Here is a 21,592-nt window from a genome sequence, read left to right on the forward strand (position 1 = left end):
ACAGCAAAATTGAAATCTTTCCAAATCCAATGCGTTCCCAGGTCTGAGAACAACCGAGCCGACGCTCTCTCAAAACTTGTCAGTTCAACCATCAAGAACGTCAGCCGAACCGTGCTGGTGGATATCAGAAATGCAAAAAGCATCACTGAGACCGTCGGCATGGTGGGCGACGTGGAAGCCGAGACGACGTGGATGAATCCGATAATGAAATACAAACTTACAAGTGAGTTGCCGGAGGACCGTAGTCTCTCGGGGAAGATAAGAAGGATCGATGCAAGGTACTTAGTGTTTGAAGGAGAACTATACAGAAGGTCTGTAATAAGACCACTCTTGAAGTGTGTCGGCCCAGCCGATGCGGAGCTTATACTGACAGAAATTCACGAAGGCATCTGTGGACACCACATGGGGGCAAGAACACTAGCCCACAAAGCTCTCCGAGCCGGCTACTTCTGGCCCACCATGCTTGAAGATTCCAGGGCAAAAACGAAGAAGTGTACGAACTGTCAGATGCATGCTCCGGTGATACACGCTCCTTCCCAAGACCTGCAACCGGTGCTCAGTCCCCTTCCATTTGCACAGTGGGGGATGGATCTATTAGGGCCATTTCCAACGGCCTCCGGAGGAAGAAAGTACCTGATCGTCGTCATCGACTACTTCACCAAATGGATTGAAGCTGTAGCGGTACCTGCGAAGACGACGGCGGCCGTAAGAAAGGTAATCTGGGAAAATGTCATAACTCGTTTTGGGTTACCCCAAGTCATGGTATTTGACCACGGCCGAGAGTTTTGGAGTGACACGATAATGAACTGGTTGGAAGAACTTGGTATCAAGTTTGCATACTCCTCCGTCTGCCACCCTCAGAGCAACGGACATGCGGAGGCAGCCAACAAAACAATCCTCAACGGTTTGAAGAAGAAAGTTGAAGACCTAAAGGGAAGATGGGCCGATGAACCACCCGGCGTCCTGTGGTCCCTTCGAACCACGGAGAAAGAAGCAACGGGGTACAGTCCATTCCACTTAGTCTACGGTCCAAAGCGATCCCCGCAAATTGAAGCGGCGGTGCAGTGCATTTCGAACGGCCACCTTTAACCCGGTTGAAAATGAGGAAGGTCTGAGAATCTCCCTAGACCTGGTCGAAGAAAGCCGAGATACAGCACGCCTCAACTTGGCAGTATACCAAAACCGAATGAGAAGAGCCTACAACCGAAGAGTCCACAAAAGGGACTTAAAAGTAGGGGATCTAGTCCTAAGAAAGTCGGCCGCCACCAACAAAGGAAATATTCATGGTAAATTGACGGCCAACTGGGAGGGTCCCTACAAAGTGGTTGAAGAGATGAGGCCGGGTACATACCGGCTGACAGACATGGAGGGTGTGCCTTTGATGAGCCATTGGAACACTGACAACCTCAGGAAATACTTTGTATAGCGACGGAGGTGTCCAAAACTATTGTTGGCACCCCAACGCGTGTTTATACTTAATAAAGAACAATCCAAGTTTTCCATCAAAGTGTTTATCCCCTCCGTAGTCATATCGAGGTAGACGCCGCGGCCCAAGCCGGGCAGTCACCCCAAGAAGTAGACGCCACGGCAGTCACTACCTGCGCAGTTGATACTCGCGAAATCGTCCAACATGCCTTAGGAACGTATAAGTACAGTTGAGACGCAATTCTAGCCGCCTCGGCCAACCGAAGGCCTGGCAGAGGAAGCGATCAATATGTCTACAGATACGAACGCTGTCGAGCCGTAACCTCTAGCCGCCTCGGCCAACCGAAGGCCTGGCAGGGGACACAACGGTCGATACGCTAACATGTTCACAGCGGCGGTTGGGAAGCGCAAATCGGACGCCTCGGCTTGACCGAGAGTGAAAGAGGAAGCGACCAACATGCCAACATGTTTAAAAAACGTTAAACACATTTGAGACACGCATTCTAACTGCCTCGGCAAGACCGAAGGCAAAAACGAAAAAGCGCTCAATTAATAACATAAGAAGACAAGTGAAGGATTGTGATCAAAGCCCCGGCCAAGCCGAGGGACAGTAAACAAACTTTGTTGAAAATGATTACAAGTAAGGAGAATACAGACGACGGCCGTCCCCATAGGGATAAGCCAAAACACAACCTACCAAAGTTTTACAAAAAACAGGGAAAAGGAGAACAAAAGGTTATAGACATATCATTTGAAGCGCCAAAAGATGGCAGGGAGGATAGGCTTAATAATTGGCCCCCGAACAGCTAAAGCTATCCGAGATGCCGGGGGAACCTGGTGACGACCGCCCGTCTCCCTATGCCTGTTGCTGCTCGCCACCGGCGACATCAGCAGCATCATTTTTGGTGGGCGACCCAGAAGGTGACTTGTCAGCTTCAGCTTCAGCTGCCTTTAGCCTCCCAGCCTCCTCCTTGGCCGCCTTCACCTTTTCAGCGTGGGCCGCCTTCTCCTCAGCCTCCTCTTTCTCCTTCTTCACCCTTGCCTCCTCAACGGCCTTCGCCTCCGCGGCCTTCTATTTAGCATCAAGCTTGTCATCAAGCAGCTCATCAAATTTTTGCCACGGAAAGGAGCCATCAGGAAAGAGCTCCCCTATCACTTCCCTGGCAGCTTCTTCGGCCAGGTCCCGGTATTGGGCGCACATGTTAGGAAGAAGGACGCTTTGGAGCTTCTCAATGTCCTCCTCCCTCTGGGCAATGATAGCCTGCATATTCCGAAGCACCTTCCCCTGGGCCTGGAACATGGATTTCCATTCGTCCCTCCTCTTGGCAGTGAAGTCAGCAGTAGCCTGAAGCCGGTCACGCTCCTCCAGCAACTTGGCGGCACCAGCATCCGCAGCCTCGACCTTGGCTCTCTCGGCAAGGACCGCCTTTTCAGCGTCCTCCCTAAGTTTTCGCTCAGCAAGGACCGCCTTGTCAGCCTCAGCCTTGGCCCCCTCAGCTTCCTTCTTCGCAGCAGCAAGCTCAAGTCTGAGCTGCTCAAGCTGTGGGGCAACTTCAGCCATGACTTTTTCCTGCCCCATCATATGAGCACCGGCCACTTCAGCCCACTTCGCCACCATCCTGGACAAACCTAGGCCCTCCGACCTAATCTGGGCGGGGGTAGGCTTCGGGAAGGAGGAAACGACGGTGACATCTTTGCCACCCGTCTGTGCAGCCCGCTTCTCAGCACGCCGTTCAGTAGGACCGGTGGACGGCGGCGGTTGATCTACAAAAAATTTAAACAGAGCATCCATGTCAACAGTCATCGACATGCCGGAGAGTCTGTCATCAGGAACGTCTAATGAACCGGCTAAATCTGAGCCACAGGTTAGATCCGTACCAGTCCTGGGTTTCTTAGGCAGAGGGCCAGCCGACCCCATTTCCTTGACGGCCCCGGTAGCAGTAGCAGCGGCAGCAGCAGCAGAAGCAGCCCCTTTCCTCTTACGAAGAAGAGGAGATTCCTCGGCCACGGTGACCTCCTCATCGGTGGTAATATCGACGACCTCCATAGTCTCCTTTTGGACTGCGGGGATTGGAGGTGGAACAGAAGCTGACGCCGTCGCCACCGAAGACTTTGCTTTTCGCGCTTGGCCCGGTATTTTACTGGCAACCTTCGCCTAGGCCGCCGTTGCATCCATTGCCCTCAGCTGCTGATCCATGAGGTCGGTGGGCGCCGGTCTGCGATCACGGGTTTGGGCCTTAGGATGCAAAGTAACAACGTTCTTGTCTTTGTCAAGTCCCATTCTCTCAAGGATATCCTCAGACAGATCCGGACCAAAACGATCTGCAAAGGAAACGAAGCAAGAGTTAAGTGAAATAAATAAATCAAAGTTCAAGAAACAGAAACATTAAAAGCAGAGATGGGCCTCACACCGACCCCACTCACCCCGTTCGAGGGCCGGTATGAGGTCGACGTGGCAGAGCAGCTCGTCCTGAAGAATGATCTGCGTCGGGGGCATCCATCCCTTCGGCGTCCCATTCTTCTCAGCCTCAAACAGACTCATCGCCCGTTTCTCATCCGCATTAAGATAGACCTTGGCGGCGTCCATTTTGAGGTATTTCCGGGAGACCCATTTCTCACGCTCCCCATCGCTCTCGCACCGTAAATTGACACGGTGTTGGAAAGACCGGGGCAGCGGATAATCCGCCGGCACTTCGACATACACCCACCGCTTCTTCCAGTCCTTACAGGATGTAAGTTTGGATACGGAGACGTAACCCGGCTCCGTCTGCACGCTGTACCACCCCACTCGACCAGCGGCTGACGATTTAAGGTGATGAATCCGACGGAATAAGTTAACCGTTGGGGCCTCCCCCTTGAAGAGACAGAGCCACACGAACCCAACTATAGTCCTCATGGCCAACGGATGTAGTTGGGCCACGGCGACGTTCATGGCTTTGATTATGGCCATAACGTATTCGTTTAGAGGAAACCGGAGCTCATACTCCAGGTGGCTGATGTATACGCCTATATGGCCCTTGGGAGGGCAACAGACCGCCTGACCTTCTTGGGGAATGACAATCCTATACCCCCTGCCGAAGGAGAAATGATCTTCGAAAAAATCAGAATCAGAACAACTGGCGAACTTGCTAGTCCAAGCACGATCAGGCCCGATCTTACAGGCGTCGCCGTGATCCAAGATATGCGGCCTCCCCTCATTAGGATGAGTCCTTTCGAAATCATCACCGTCATCATCAACATCATCGTCCTCATCCTCCCATTCCTCCAAAACTTGTGGATCAACGTCAGGAGAAGGAGACCTAGGACCCCCGGACCTTAGCGGGATGGCGGCTAGTACCTTCTCTTCATCAAGACGCGACGGGGAACCCTCCGCCGTAGGGTTACTAGGTCCGGCATCAGCAGAAGACATAACGACAAATACTTAACAAATAAAAGTTGAAAAATTTGTTTGTTTACCTTGAAGAAAAAGTGCTACGCCGAAGTAACGATTCTGAAGAATTTGAAGAGAAATAAACCCTTGAGAATCTAAGAAAGAAGAAATTTTTTTGAGGAAATGAACTTTGTGCGGAAATTTAAGGGGCATATTGCTCTATTTATAGAGCAAAGCCCACGAAGACAGACCAATCAGGGCAAAGCCCATGAAGCGTCAACCAATCAACGCCGAGCCACGTGTCAAACATGCAGCCGTGGAACGTCAATCGACAAACAGTTACGAAGCTTCTTCAACACGCTCCTTGGCAGAATGCCAATCGACGTATCTTCTTCAACACGACCCTTGGTATCTACTTACCAAACGGCCCGCTGATCAACTGAGCTAGACAGCACCGGCTGGGGGCAATCAAAAGCACACGACACTCACAACCTCGGTCTCGGCCAGCGTCACTTACTTTTCCACATTTGATGCCCTTCACACATCCATGTGGAGGGGGGATACGGTACGGCCTAATCAGAACCAAGCCGAGGTAGACGAAGCCGGGGCAGAAAATTTTTACTTGCGCAGAATATACGCTCAACACACATCGGAGCCCATACCACGGTGTGACGATCCGCACACTTGAACCCTTAGATTTATTTATGCTTATGTAATTTCATTTCCATTGTACATTTGTAGTAAGTATTTTCTTAGTAGTTTTAGAATAGGTTTCCATAAATAGGTATATCGCTATTCTACACTAAACTTGTAAATTCAATGTTTCCTGCTACCAGGACCAAACTATCAAAATTGCCTCTATGAGAGGTGCTAGTCAATGAAAAACCGCTTCTCATCCAAAAGCTTGTTGTTGCTTGTTTCTTGCTTCCAATAATCGTATTGCTTACTTTTATTGCTTTTGTGTGCCGGACTTGATAATCGTGACTAGGATTCCCGACACACACCGACCCGAGACCCGAGTATCGTGCTAGTGGGCGATCCCTCACTAGTACAAAGATCCTTGTCGCTTGCATCTTGCCTTGAGACGGGCAAGGGTGCGCGCCACGGTCCGGCAAAAGTAGCGGACCGTGACATTTGGTATCAGAGCCCGGTCTTCGGACGGGTTTCTGCACGCCGCATTTGTTCATCGAGATCGAGAAAATGGGCGGAACAATCGAGGACCGAGTGGATGCCTTAGAAGACGCAATCGACGTCAAGCTTCCCAAACTCGAGGACATCGTGATGCGGATGGCCGCGAGCCTCGAGGAGTTGCAAAAGACGGTTTGTGACCTTGAGACGAAGGTGGACGGGATGGACACCCGCATCCAAGCGATCAGTGATGCGATCCCCGACGATCGGGAGGAAGAGATCAATCATCTGCATCGAAAGGTCGAGATGATAGAGAACACTTGCGCCACGCTCGTGAAAGCGGTGGCCAATGACGGGAAATCTGTGGGGAGCCATAAGGTGAAGGCACCTCCACCTCGTGCCTACGATGGGGCGAGGGATTCGAAAGCGGTGGATAACTTTATCTTCGATATGGAGCAATACTTCCGAGTAAGTGGGCTCGACGAAGACGCGGAAGTTGTCACGGCAAGCATGTATCTAGTCGACGATGCCAAGATGTGGTGGAGGGCTAGATACAAGGAAATCGATGCGGGCACGATTACGGTGACATCGTGGGCCGACTTCAAGAGGATCTTGAAGGATCACTTCTACCCCGAGAACACGGAGTTTGTTGCTCGGAAGAAGCTGAAGGAAATCAAGCACACCAAATCAATCCGGGAATATGTGAGGGAATTCTCAGCGTGCATGCTCGAGATTACCGAAATGTCCGAGACGGATCGGACATTCGAATTCATTGATGGGTTGAAGAGGTGGGCACAACAGGAGGTCATGAGGCAGAATCCCAAAACTCTGTCTTCGGCCATATCGGCCGCGGAGCGCCTGCTCGACTTTCATGGGGAGCGAGAGGCACGAAGAGTGGTGGCACCAACGGGGAATACGGGTGTGTCACAAAGTGGGTACAATGGACAAAGGCCACAAAACAGCGCCATTTCAGTTGGGAACAGTCGGTTCCGCTCACAAGGAAGTCAAGCCCAATCGGCGAGCACTACAAACTCGCCCTCAAGCTCGTCTTCGAAGGCGGGAAACTCTACTGCTTCCACAACGAAGAGACCGTTCGCGTGTTTTGTGTGCAAGGGTCCTCACAAGATGGCCAATTGTCCGAACAAAGCGGAATTCAATGCCATGTTCAAGCAGATGCCGAAAGGGGCTCAATAACGTCTTGATGGGGCGTTGGCCGCCTATCACCAAGAGTGTAACGAAGACTCGAGTGATGGTGAAGACCAACCACGGATGGGCTCACTCCAACGGATCAGCGCGATGGGGAAATACGAAGATTCCTCCGCCAAGAAATCCAACGGGCTCATGTACGTGGACTTGATGGTGAATGGGAAGCAAGCACGAGCCTTGATCGACTCGGGCGCCTCCCATAACTTTGTTACGAAAGAGGAAGCAGATCGGTTGAGGCTAGTTCTTCGGGAAGCTAACAGCTGCCTGAAGCCGGTCAATGGGAAAATGAGACGCGTCCAAGGAGTGGCTAAGAAGGTCGCGGTCCAAGTGGGTGAGTGGGCAGGGGAGCTCGACTTCACCACCGTTCCGCTGGATGACTTCAAGTTAGTACTCGGGATGCAGTTCTTTCAAAAAGCATTGGTAGTATTGAAACCGAGCGACGGATCAATGCTACTAATGGGGTCTATCGTAGTGAAGACGGTAGACAGCGACGAAGACAAGGGGCAGCATCGAATTTCGGCTATGAGGGTGATACCGACGCCGAAACAAGGGATGCGACCTTGGAGAATGCCTAAAGGTTCGGTGGAGCCGAGGGCGAACAAGACCCAGGCTAACTACGATGCTAAGTGGCCTGGGGGACGAGAGAAGAGTCTACCCCCTCACCGAGGAGTAGACAATGAGGGTCGAGATGCCCAAAGAAATAGGCCTCGTACCATCAGGGGGCCGCGTCGATGTGCTGAATCGACGTCCTGGTTTGCGGGTCAGTCGACCCAAGAGATGAGGCCTCGTACCATCATGGGGCCGCGTCGATGTGCTGAATCGACGTCCTGGTTTGCGGGTCAGTCGACCCAAGAGAGAAGGCCTCGTACCATCAGGGGGCCGCGCCGAAATGCTGATTCGGCGTCCTGGAGAACTCACTTACCCTTGAATGCAGGTTACGAAGTGGTGATGGACAAGGTGAAGGTGCGATGGAGCAAGCACCTTGAACGATCTCGCAAAATTTCCGCTCGAGCAACGAGGACTTGGACTTTTCGTAATGATCAGAGGCGAGTGATAAACTTGGAGGACATGATGTTCGGGAGTCTCGCCGTCAAGGAAATGCACTCTATTCTTGAAGGGACGATGAATCCGATCATGGTGTGGACCGAGAAGTATCTACAAGCCGAACTCAAGAGAAAGCCAAACCACAATGCAGCATGGACGGCCACAGCTCACCGAGGATGTCTCACTGAAGCGCCGTTCGAGATTTTTGTGTTGCCGAGGGCGGCAACAGATTAGGTGGGGGAGAGTGTGACGATCCGCACACTTGAACCCTTAGATTTATTTATGCTTATGTAATTTCATTTCCATTGTACATTTGTAGTAAGTATTTTCTTAGTAGTTTTAGAATAGGTTTCCATAAATAGGTATATCGCTATTCTACACTAAACTTGTAAATTCAATGTTTCCTGCTACCAGGACCAAACTATCAAAATTGCCTCTATGAGAGGTGCTAGTCAATGAAAAACCGCTTCTCATCCAAAAGCTTGTTGTTGCTTGTTGCTTGCTTCCAATAATCGTATTGCTTACTTTTATTGCTTTCGTGTGCCGGACTTGATAATCGTGACTAGGATTCCCGACACACACCGACCCGAGACCCGAGTATCGTTCTAGTGGGCGATCCCTCACTAGTACAAAGATCCTTGTCGCTTGCATCTTGCCTTGAGACGGGCAAGGGTGCGCGCCACGGTCCGGCAAAAGTAGCGGACCGTGACACACGGCATAGACTACGCTGGGGGAAAATTGATGGGGCATATTCTGCACCCGCTGACCGAGTCAACATATTGAGCAAGGTCAAAGATATCCAAAGCAAGTCAACACCTTGGACAGCCTAGCCGACTCAGCTACGTCGGCCTGTCACTTGGGTCTCCGCCGGGCAACTAGCCAGCCGGGGCACATATCCGCGTACTCATATCCAAGACCCCTCGGCCGGCCTGCCATGGGTCCATCGGCCGAGGGTAGAACGGTCTTTCCACCTGCTAGCCACTTGGCCACTACGTGACAAAAGGTGAAAGTCTATAAATACTCCTCAACCCTCATTGAGAAAAGGATCCGAAATCTAACCAAAAACACCTCATGATCTGGTAATATCTTCCTTATCTCTCTACAATATATACTTCGCCAAGTAACACAACTTATCTCTTTAAGTTCACTGACTTGAGCGTCGGAGTGAGTACGCTCGGCCAAAGCCGAGCCCTCAGTTTGTTCATCGTTTCAGGAGAGGCCAAAGAAGGATTCAATCAAAGACATCATTCTACAAGCCACGAGTGGTAACAATACCTGCTTCGGAATTACACCCGGAACAACTTCTATTAGTATTATACTTTCTCATAAATTATTAAGAAGAAAAAGTTAGATCTACACTTATTATGATTTCTTAAAAAGTTGGACTCTCTAGTATCGCTCGAAAAGTTTCTGCTTTATATATATGTATTAATGTATTAATTGATTGATTGATACATATTTTCGATCAATAATAAAGGAATTATTCATCGAAAAAATCACATGTGAAATTAGGAGAGTTTATCTAACATGTGTCCTAATGAGATATGTTAACAATCCTTTTTTTATACTTGTAATTTTTACAAAACTTTTCAGTAATTTTACGGAAACTATTATATAAATTAAAATTTTCCAATATTATTTTTATTACCAAACGTCCTTTTATGCAGGGGCGGATCCACGTGAAGGGCTATATGGGCTTCAGCCCAACCAAGTTTTAGAGAGAAAACAAATTAGTTTACCATAAACTCAATCATGCAAAGTAGTCCAACTGGTATAATCAAACTGACCAAAGGCTGGTCCTTGGGGGATGCCAACGCAGGTTCAAACCCTGGTACAATATTTTTGTTTCTCTTAAAACTCTTATGTATTTAACACTTTTTGGTTTTTCCAACACTTTATATTTTACACAACACATTTTCTTTTAACATAATTATCTTTCTAATACTTCCTCCATTCTCATATGATGTACCCATTTTATTAAAATACTCCACTCATATATTAGTTGTTCATTACATACGTTGGCAATTGTAATTTGTTAGTGTTCCTTAATTAAATCAGTAGTTATGAGTGGGACGATCTTATACTATGAGACAATCGCATATATAAAAACATCACTCATTTATTAGCATTAAATGAATAGTTTTCCTATAAACATAGACCATCCTAGCTATAATATGAGACAGTCTTACTCTATAATTTGTGTAATTAAATTATTCGTCGCATTACAAAATGTGAATACGTTGTTAAATTAATAGAAAAATGAATTGCATTGTAAAAGACTATACGATAGTACGAGTATATATTTTACTCATATATTTTTACGCACAAGCTTACGACTCCATATGACTAACGACCACCAATTTTGGCCTAGCCCAACGTACTTTTCATTCCTGGATCCGCCCCTGCTTTTATGTAGCCGTACAAGTTATGAAGTTACAAAAGTCACACAGAATAAAATATTAATGTACATTTAATAAAACTAAAAAAGATTAAATATCACAAGGTAAACCGTAAAGCCCGATATGTAACCAAGGTATCCTTCACCAAGGAGCCAAAATGTCCACCAAACCACCACCAGTCTAATTAACATTACCGGATTATTCATAAACGGTTCGGTTGCAATTAACTATGTGTACTTGGTAAGAAGAATTTGAATCTTAAGTCAAACCGTATTTCGGATCCGGATTTACAAACGGGTTATTTCATCGAAATGTGAATTGTTCATAGCTAATTTCCCTCAAAATCCAGAATTTCCCGCCAAAATTTGCGATAATTTTCTTCATTCACTGATTTAATTTCCCGATTATATCCGCAGAAATCACTGTAAGTTCATCATCTTCGCTCCGCTATTTCTCTCATTTTTATGTAATTTACCTTAATCGTTTATTCCTCTAATTTTGAAACCCTAATTTTTTCAATTTTTCTATGTTTGAACCTTTATAATTCAATATTTAGTTGGCTCTTGATTGGAGTTAAATCCGTTTATCTATTTATTTATGTTGATTTGTATGAATTTGCTCTCAATTTTGAAACCCTAATTTTGCAATTTTTCCATCTTATGAATGCTTGAAGTTATGTGTGGTAATTGCGTCGTAATTTTTGTATATTTGAATAAGAAATTTCGTAATTTTGCGATTTGAAGGTTGCAGTGGTGGTGGTTGCTGCACTAGTAATGCAGGAAACAAAGTATTCTTTCCGTCTCAGTTATTTGTTTACCTTTTGTATTCATTGCGATCGTGTTTTAATCAAAGGTAAACAATTTATGATTGGGACGGAGGGAGTAACTTCTAAGTAAATAATTAACTAAAAGTCTAAAACTTTGTATGTTTTGTTTTAAGGGGACGCTGGCACGTTGCTGTTGGAGCCTTTGTTCGTGTTGCTGAAGGTTGTGGGATAGGAAGTAGCTCGAAAGCTTTGTTAAATTGATGTATCAATATTTTGTAGGGACTGGTCTATAGAAAGCTTCTGGTACTTTTTTGTGCTTTGGTGTCGATGCTATGCACCGTGCTTCCATTTGAGCTGGTGAATGCTGTCGCAGACTCGCATTCTGCGAATTTAGAAGGGTCATGGCCATAATTGTTCACTTAACTACAAGACTGCAATAACTTGACAATTCCCAGTTATTCTTAAATACATTGTTACAACCTTATGAATGGATGGTTTAGAAAGTTGGAGCATTTTTTGATAATTCGGAAAGTGCGAAGGATATTCACCTTTTGGCTTAGGTGATAGTGTGATACATAGTTTAGCCGTAAATTTACTATTATAATCTGAATTCCCTTTTTTTTTGGCGGGGTGGTTGCTGCTGTGTGAAGCTTACTGGCATTTTTTATTCTGTTACTAATTACAGTAGTTATTACTGATGTGCTTGTTAGTTGTTACTCAGTCAATGTTTGTTACTACCTTAGTGCAGTGTAATGACAATGAGGCTTGTTTATGTTTCAGGCAACTCGCGGAAATTATGCTGTTAGATTTTGGATTAGTAAGGTCTTCAAACCTGTGGCCTTGCCATTTGTTATACGAACATTGTCAAGGTCTGTCAGAGATATAGATTTAGGATAAAGTTGTTCCAGTGAGGCGGGACTCCGAGATGTACTTTTTGCTGTATCCAGCAACAATGTAGGACTTACCTTCCTGCTTCTGAACAGCTTGTTTTCCAAAACGTTAAGTCCGAGAGAAGTCCGTTTGATGATTTTGAGCCTCTTTCCCAACCTGACCATGGTTTTGCAGAAAAATGAACCTATATGGAATAGAGGCAAGAAGAAGGAATTTCTACTTGATGATTTGGTATCTAACTTTACCAATCCCCCTGAAAACATTCTAGGTTCATCAAAAGAATGCAATGATGCTGTGGGTTTCAGCAGCTTTCCTTTGAGCGAGCTAGAATCAGTCAAAGACGTAAATTTAGCCTATGAATCCAAAGGGCATCAAGATTTGAGAAGTCGATTAAACTTCAACGAGATTGAGGATTTCCAAGACGATGATGGCGTTGGGGGTTTACAAATACCAATGGATGACCTCTCTGATCTAAACATGTTGCTATAAGACTAATAGATTGTACAAAATTTATTAAATGTTACGTATTTGACAGTTCGTCCTGTAAAATATCACAATTTCCATTTTTTAATAGTAATCATCTTATAACATTTTTGCCTCCTTTATTACTTATTTTTTGTAGCTGATTGTTGACACAACATGATGAGACCGACTCATACGATAGCTTGTAACTCGTTAATCCAATACATGATGCATTGTCTTACAAAACCGAGAACAAAAAGAAAATTCAGAAACAGAATGCATGCTGGCATCAAACAAACAGGGCTTAAAAAGCAAATTCGGATTACAAGACAATAAGCAAGCCTCTTATATCAAACAACAGCCTCCATAAAGACCATGGTGAGAGACCGCCTCATGCAATAGTTTACAATTTAAACCGAGAACTAAAAATAAAATTCAGAAACCACAGAATGCTGGCACCAAACAAACACAGCTTGAAAAAGCTAATTCAGGTTACAAGACAATACAGCCTCCATAGATGGTTTGTAAAAACTTCAAGTACTATAAAAAATTAAACCCAACAAGAAAATGATTGTGAGATCATGCCATGGTAATTCTCATAAGACTCCTTGCTGCTTGGAGTATGATACTTGCCAGTGTCGAGTGAATAAAAGACCATTTCATTTCCAATACGTTTAGGCAGATAAATCCGATTTCTCATGCTGCTATCCTTGGCTGCTACTGAAAATGACGATGCCGAACTGACAAATAACATGAAATCTCCTAGAGATTTGACTTCAACCCAAACCTCTTCATTCTTATCAAATGTATACAGTTCAATCTTGCACCCAACATCTTCAATAAAAACATAAATCGGCTGTCCATTAAGATCGGCTACATAGCACTCACTACGATTTGTATCTTCGTCTTCTTGTGGCGGACCCTTGTAAACTTCCCAACTACAACCATCATTCTCCATTTTCAAAATGCCGAGATTTCCATTCTCGTCTAGAAAATGGAATGAACCATCAAAATATTTGGGGCTCGAATTATAGTGACTTTGAAAATCCACGCTTCCTTCAATCTCAAAACCCACTGTAAACCATTGGTCTTCTTTAGCTCGGAGAAGGCTGATTGTGACATGAGCGTGATGACCAATACCAGAAATTCCAATGGTTAAACAATCGGGAGAAGTAGGAGAGGACGAAAATACAAAACTAGAATGGCCGGGAGCCAAGGATTCAGTCGGATATTCACCACTCTCCCCCGTAAACAGATTCATGTACTGTAAATAGCATCCCTCGTGGGAACGCAACATCAGCCACCCATCTTTGGAAAACTCGATTGTGGATACTACTGAGGTGGAATAAGGTAATTTCTTGATGACAGAGCCATTATTTTGATAGCATGGATCCCACAGTTCACATATGCCATCACTACTCTTGAGGAACATGAATAGAGGTAATGAACTATTGGCTTTCCATTTAGGTTTAGGGATTTTCGAAAGAAATTTCTTGCAGGTGGCACGGAGATTCATGCAATCAAACCAATGCAGACGATCTGCTATTAATGTTATTACATCCAAAGGAAGTTGCAAGAGCAATGATTTTGGAATCTCTCTGTTCATTGTTTCCAACTCTTCAACATGCTTACTGTTCTCGATAACATGAGTATCCTGAATCCTTTCCGCGATAGTCTTCTCCAAGGATGGTAACCTGTCAATTGCATTCCAGAAGATGAAGTTTTTCCAATTCATTATGCTATGAATGTTCACAAATCAACTAGTTTAACTCGTAATATTACGCTAATTTCGAATCCTGTACACTGCCTTTACGACTCTTTTTGCACCAGCTAAATTATGCACTCCCTCTGTCCCCATCCCCATCCCCATCCCCATCAATTGTTGTCCTTTGGTTTTGGCACAAATACCAAGGAAAGAGGACGGAGCCAATTACTAAATGATAAGCCAAGTGGACCAAATTGAGTGTAAATGATCAAATTGCTCATCAAATTCATAGGATTGGAATAGGACAACAAATGACCGGGACAAAGAGAGTAATCGACATAAAATAACACGTAAAGATAAGTTCTTTAATCGAATTTAGAGTCGCTATCAATCTTTTTTTTTTTGGTGGAACTGTGAGAATATATTAATAAACGATCAAAAGAGCACCATTACAACCATTTCAGCAAATTCAGAGAAGACCTAACCTAGCATATCATGCTACATGACACTAATGCAGTCCTTTCTCTTTACAGCATTCCAACAACTTATATTGCATTTGACCTACAAAATTCATACTAAGCCTCAATTTAATATCCTCCCTAATACAAATGTATAACATGTTCAGGACGGGGAAATACATGTCCATTCTGCAAGAATTACGTGCCATCCAAACCGAGTAGTAGAGACCCATAACTGCAGCACTTTTCAGCATAGGATTTAATTGATATAATCAGTTTTTCCGTTCCAAAGTTTACATTACATTACTTTCCCCTTACACTGTATATAAAAGAAGCAAGTAATACCATCTTGAACCAGAATTTGTAACAACAACTACTCCCTCCGTCCCGGTCAATTATTATCCTTTGGTTTTGACACAAAGACCAATGAAAGAGGAGGGAGCCAATTACTAGATGACAAGTGCCACAAATTGAACATGAATGATCAAATTGCTTATTAAGTTCATTCTCAAAATAGAAAGAACGACAATTGACTCGAGTAATACTGTAACAATAATACGGAGTTCATTCTCAAAGTTTTTCCAGTTCATTATGCTATGAATGTTCACATATCAACTAGTTTAACTCGTAATTTTCTTATGCTAATTTCCAATCCTGTAAACTTCTTTTTCGACATAAAATAACACGTAAAGATAAGTTCTTTAATCCGAATTTAGAGTCCCTATCAATCTTATTTATAATTCATAGCATTTAAGTGGCATAAATCAGTTTTTCCGTTCCAAATTTTTCATTACATTCCTTTCCCCTTACACTGTATATAAAAGAAGCAAGTAAAACCATCTTGAACCAGAATTTGTACCAACTACTCCCTCCGTCCCGGTCAATTATTATCCTTTGGTTTTGGCATAGAGACGAGGAAGGAGGAGGGAGTCAATTACTAAATGACAAGTGGCACAAATAGAGCATGAATGATCAAATTGCTTATTAAGTTCATTTTTAGTATAGAAAGCACAATAATTGACTGAGACACCCAAGAATGTAATAGAACAACAAATGACCGGACAGAGGGAGTAATCGACATAAAATAACACGTAAAGATAAGTTCTTTAATCGAATTTAGAGTCGCTATCAATCTTAATTATAATTCTAAGGATTTAATTGGTAGAATCCGTTTTTCAGTTCCAAATTTTACATTGCATTCCTTTTCCCTTACATAAAAGAAGCAAGTAAAACCATCTTGAACCAGAATTTGTAACAAGTAACAACTACTCCCTCCGTCCCCGTCAACTATTATCCTTTGGTTTTGGCACAAAGACCAAAGAAAGAGTAGGGAGCCAATTACTAGATGACAAGTGCCACAAATTGACCGTGAATGATCAAATTGCTCATCAAATTCATTCCTAAAATAGAAAGTACAACAATTGACTCAGACACCCAAAAATGTAATAGAATAACAAATGACCGGGACAGAGGGAGTAATCGACATAAAATAACACGTAAAGATAAGTTCTTTAATCGAATTTAGAGTTGCTATCAATCTTAATTATAATTCATAGGATTGAATTGGTATAATCAGTTTTTCCCCTTACACTGTATATAAAAGAAGCAAGTAAAACCGTCTCATACTACAATTTGTAACAACTAATACAGTAACAATAATACGGAGTTCAATTGGAGCTAACCTTGTAGGATTATAAGGCATGAACCAAACCGGACCATCAGAAAAACTCTGGAAATTATCATGAGACGATAAAAACCCGTAACTAATATCTTGTAACCGGTATTGATGAATAGTATCACTCGCTAAATTAACCATATAAACACAATTCCCTTCAATCCGACCACGAGCCGGACACCAAGTACAACAATTATCACCTAATAAAATCGCATAATCTCCTAATGACTCGACCTGAACCCAATCCATTTCCGACAAATCAAATCTCCAAACAAATACCTTCAAAATATCATAACCGTCAGTATTCAGTAACTGCCTCGGTATTATACTTACGCCATACAAATTTCCACAAGCTTCAACTAAAAAATGCGGTCTTCTATGAAACATCTTGTATACTATCCTTGAACTCGGACATTCTACACTCAACGCTTCGAAATTAACAGAATTATTCAAGCTGGCGTCACTACTGACGTCACTACCATCAAAATTAACAGAATTAACAGAATTATTCAAGCTGACGTCACTACCAACTGCCATTGTTAAACGAGCAAAGACTGTATGGAAACATCCATGATCGTTATCATCATTATCATCGAACAAATCAGCGTACGCGTAAATATCTCCATTAACAACAGCAGCTCGAGATATTTTCACAATTTCGCCTTCGTGTTCAAGACGTTGTTTAATCCAATTACAGTCATCCTTCATAGGGTTACAAAAAAGGACGAATCCTTTACAGAACAGTAAAAGAACACATTGATCAGTAAACGGCGGTGAAGTGAAAATGTAAGTTTCAGGTTCTGTTTCAGCAGGTAAATCAGGTAAATCAGGGAGAATGATTGAATTACGAGTAATTGGGTTCCAAAGAGAGTAAATTGTTGAATTTACGCGGTCGCGTAAAATTAACCAACCCAAAACAGACGCAACAATTGATTTTCCATGTAATTCAACAATTTTTTTGACATAGGAAGTATTGTTATTGATTGTGAAGAAAGTTTGTTTCTCAAGTTTTGAATTTTTGTTTTCATGAGTACCTAATAACCATGGTGATTCATCTATGGATGGTAGATTGTATTTTTCGTCTTCCGCCATGATTTGATTATCCATGTTTTTGGTAATGATTATGTGAAATAAACAAATTTAAGCGTAAAATTGACAAATTGTAGAATTGCAATAGTATTTAAGTTGGAATTTGGGTAAAGATTGGATTTTGAATTTTTTGGGGGTAAATATTTGGGATTGTGGTTGGTAAGAAGTTGCGGCCTCTTGCTATGTCTTAGAGATGGTAGTAAACTAAACCCTAGGGTTTGTCCACAGTGGGCTATAAGCCTATAACCCATTCATCCTTTTGATGGCCCAAACATATTTTGTAAACGGTTAGTCTCACTATAAACGGATATATCCGTATAAAGTGAAATACGAGTTAAATATGTTTAAAGTAATGATATTTTTAGGCCTCATCATGCAACTTGTTGCTTGTCTTATGCTTGAGGTGGGTGGATATTTGACCTGTTTATAACTATAAACGGATATCTATCTCCCGTCTATAACGAGAATTTGTGTGTTGTAAAACGGTTATTAGTTTTGTAATCTTGATTTTCTGGTGGAGTTTTTTTAATCTTGATATCGACTGTGAAAAGATAAAAAAAGAATTAGACAAATGAATTAGTATTTTAATCTTGATATCGATTTTGCTAAAAAAAAAGGTAAAAAAGAATTAGGAATTAGGAAATTGAAAAATATTACGCCGTAGTAATTAATGTAATGGTTATTTTAATCAAAATTAAACAAATGAATTAGACCGAAAGAGTAAAAGAATAAAAAGACAATGCCTACACATGCACGTTATTTACAATGAGTAGATTATACAACATGTTGTATGCAGTTGTATGATGTAGAATCTGAGCTGTGTACTAAAGTTTTCGAGTTTTGTTTAAAATAATATGAGCTATGCTGTAAAGTTTTTGAACTCACACACTTAAACATAAAAAAAAATAAAACTCTTACAAAACTCAGAAAAATTACACATAAGCTCTGATTAATGTATAGGGTTGTACAATGCTCATTATACAACTGGTTGTATAGTAATATTTGTGCGTTACTTATAGAGTTTTATTATTTTGGTCTATTACTTAGATTTTAAATTGACATCTCATTATATGAGAGAAAACATGAACCGGATACTAATCAAGAGGATTGAGTAAAATTTACGAAATGTGGATTCTAATGATAATTATTTTTTGTACAACAAAGGAAATGATTTCATTTTATAATTTTTCACAAATTATTTTAATGATTTTTTTTTTTTGCGAAGCTAATAATAATATAATACTCCCTCTGACTTTTAATTTTCTTCCCGTTTTTCTAATATATGTGAGGAGTATTATAATGAAATGGGAAGAAAACAGCAAACCGGAGGGAGTATCACTATATAGTTTGACAAGTAATTTTGTAATTAATAATGACATTAATAAAAGATTTAGCAAGTTTATAGTATATGGTTTTATATCATTTTTAATTTATTTTTATTGGGTTTTTCTCCTGTGTATTTTCGTGCTTTTTCTATTTCTATTTTATACCCCTCCTTATCTCGGATGTATCTCTTATACCCCTGAAGTTAAAAAATGATTCTAAACCGTAAAGTAAGTTGAGTTAAACGTTAAATTCTCCGTTAATAGGCTGATGTGGATGATGATTTGGTTATTTAGCTCTTTTACATTGACATTATTTTTCTGCTTCTTTGTGCTTCTTTACTATCTCCTCGCTTCATCTTCCTCATTTTTGCTGCTTCTTATTTCTTTTCTTATCTTCTTCATTTCCCCAAATTTTACCTAATCATTTCACCATATTATCTTCAATTTTCCTGCTTCTTCCCTCTTTTTCTACCTTCTTTATTTTCCCAAATATTAGGTTCTTAATTAGCCCTTCTATGTAATCCCCCTCCCCTCATACTCCATTTTTTTTTCCAGTTGTACTATAAAAGTCGCCGTCCGTCCTCTATCGTGAGAAATTACCCGATTAATGGGCTTTATTTTATAAACGAAATTTCCCGTTTATGAAGGTAAAGGTAATTTTATAATCATGTGTTTCAATTTCAGGAATCATAATATCATAAAGATGATATTTATATAGGTTTGATCACAAAAAGAAATTCACAATCAAACACATTGCAATCCACTATAAAATTTTTTAAAATTAGATCTATGAAATTACCTAGAGTGAATGATAGGGGATTGAGAGAGATGGACATATGAAAATAAAAATATGAAGGGGCAATTGTGATGAACGCAGAAAAGATGCATGAACAATCTGAAAGGATTTATGAGTAATTTAATTAAGAAATCTTTAATAATCCATGTCATTATCTACCAACAAATAACTCATGAAGCGACCCTAGACACGTGGTGGAAAAATCGGGAGGAAAAAAAATGACCCGGTACGACCTCCCAAACGGCTCAAATGTAACTTTTTAATACACGGTTTTTGAAATTTCAGGGTCCAGAAACAAAAATGTGTGTAAATCATACGGACGGTTTCCCAGGTAAGATAAAGCGGCTACACAAAATTTGAGAAACAACAGAGGACATTTGAAGGTGCCGGTACGCGATAAACGAGTTTCAGACGAAAATCAGGTACTCCTTAAAAATGGTAGAATACTTCCTTAATTAGCGTTGAAAATCGAATACGCTAACTCATGAAGCGGCCCCTGACATATGGTAGAAAAACTGGGAAGAAAAGAAACATGACCTGATACGACCTCCCAAACTACCAAATTTAAGTGCATAATACACGATTTTCGGGATTTCAAGTCTCGGAACCAAAATGTCCATAAATCATATGGACGGTTTCTAGGGTCAGATAAAGCAGCCACACAAATTTGAGAAACAACAGAGGACATTTGAGGGTGCCGGTACGCGATAAACGATTCTGAGACTAAAATAAGATTCTTCTTAAAACTGTATGAATACTTCTTATTTAAGGCTGAAAATCGAATACGGTAACTCATGAAGCGACCAGGCACGTGGAAGAAAAACAGGTAGAAAAAGAAACATGATTGAGTACGACCTTTCAAACGACTCAAATTTAAGGTGTATAAATTTAATAATACACGGTTTTCGGATTTCTGCTTCTCGGAACAAAAATTTCTGTAAATCATACGGACGGTTCCTTGAGTTAGATAAAGCAGCTACACAAATTTTGAGAAGCAACAGAAGATATTTGATTGTGCCGGTACGCGTTAAAACGGATCCTGGACAAATATTGGGTAATGCTTAAAAATAGTTGAATACTTCTTAATCAGGGTTGAAATACTAATACGATAACTTATGAAACGAACTCTGACATGTAGTAAAAACACTGGGAGGAAAATAAAAACGACCTGATACGACCTCCCGAACGGCTCAAATTTAAGTGTATAATACACGGTTTTCGGGATTTTAGGGTCCCGGGACAAAAACGCCCGTAAATCATACAGACGATTCCTCGGGTCAGCTAAAACAGCCACGCAAATTTTGAGAAAAAACAGATGACTTTTGAGTGTGTCGGTAGGCGATAAACTAGTCTTAGACAAAAATAGGGTACTCCTTAAAATAGATGATAACTTGTGATTTAGGGCTGAAATCGAATTTTGTAACTCATGAAGTGATTCCAGACACATGGTGGACAAACTGGGAGGAAAAGAAACATGACCCGGTTGACCTCCCAAATGGCTTAAATTTAAGTGTATATTACACGGTTTTCGGGATTTTAGGGTTCCGGAATAAAATTGTCCGTAAATCATACAGACGGTTCCTCGGGTCAGATAAAGCAGTCACACAAATTTTGAGAAGAAACACAGGACATTTGAGGGTGCAGGTACGCGATAAACGAGTGTCGGACGAAAATCAGGTACAACTTAAAAATAGAAGAGTTCTTCTTATTTAGGACTGAAAATCGAATATGGTAACTCATGAAGTGACCCCTGACACGTGGTAGAAAAATTGGGAGGAAAAGAAACATAATACGGTACGACCTCCTAAACGGCTCAAATTTAAGTGTATAATACTTCCTCCCATCCACTCCAA

The 21,592-nt window shown here is 42.1% G+C and overlaps 1 protein-coding gene and 1 long non-coding RNA gene across 2 annotated transcripts; one reads left to right on the forward strand and one right to left on the reverse strand.

The window, feature by feature from the left end:
• The first annotated feature begins 10,696 nt into the window (after positions 1 to 10,696).
• On the forward strand, positions 10,697 to 12,819 carry LOC141645814 (uncharacterized). Its single transcript, XR_012545175.1, has 3 exons — positions 10,697 to 10,996; positions 11,512 to 11,558; positions 12,119 to 12,819. It is a non-coding gene; the product is annotated as an uncharacterized LOC141645814 (long non-coding RNA).
• Positions 12,820 to 12,955: 136 nt separating this feature from the next.
• LOC141646771 (uncharacterized) lies at positions 12,956 to 17,816 on the reverse strand. The gene is made up of 2 exons (XM_074454713.1): positions 16,537 to 17,816; positions 12,956 to 14,385 (listed from the first exon to the last, which is right to left on the reverse strand). Exons 1-2 carry the CDS (start codon positions 17,634 to 17,636, stop codon positions 13,242 to 13,244), a joined length of 2,244 nt encoding a protein of 747 aa, XP_074310814.1. The 5' UTR covers positions 17,637 to 17,816; the 3' UTR covers positions 12,956 to 13,241.
• Positions 17,817 to 21,592: the final 3,776 nt, after the last annotated feature.

The sequence above is a fragment of the Silene latifolia genome, chromosome 3 (genome assembly GCF_048544455.1).
Source record: "Silene latifolia isolate original U9 population chromosome 3, ASM4854445v1, whole genome shotgun sequence".
NCBI classification, from domain to species: Eukaryota; Viridiplantae; Streptophyta; class Magnoliopsida; order Caryophyllales; family Caryophyllaceae; genus Silene; species Silene latifolia.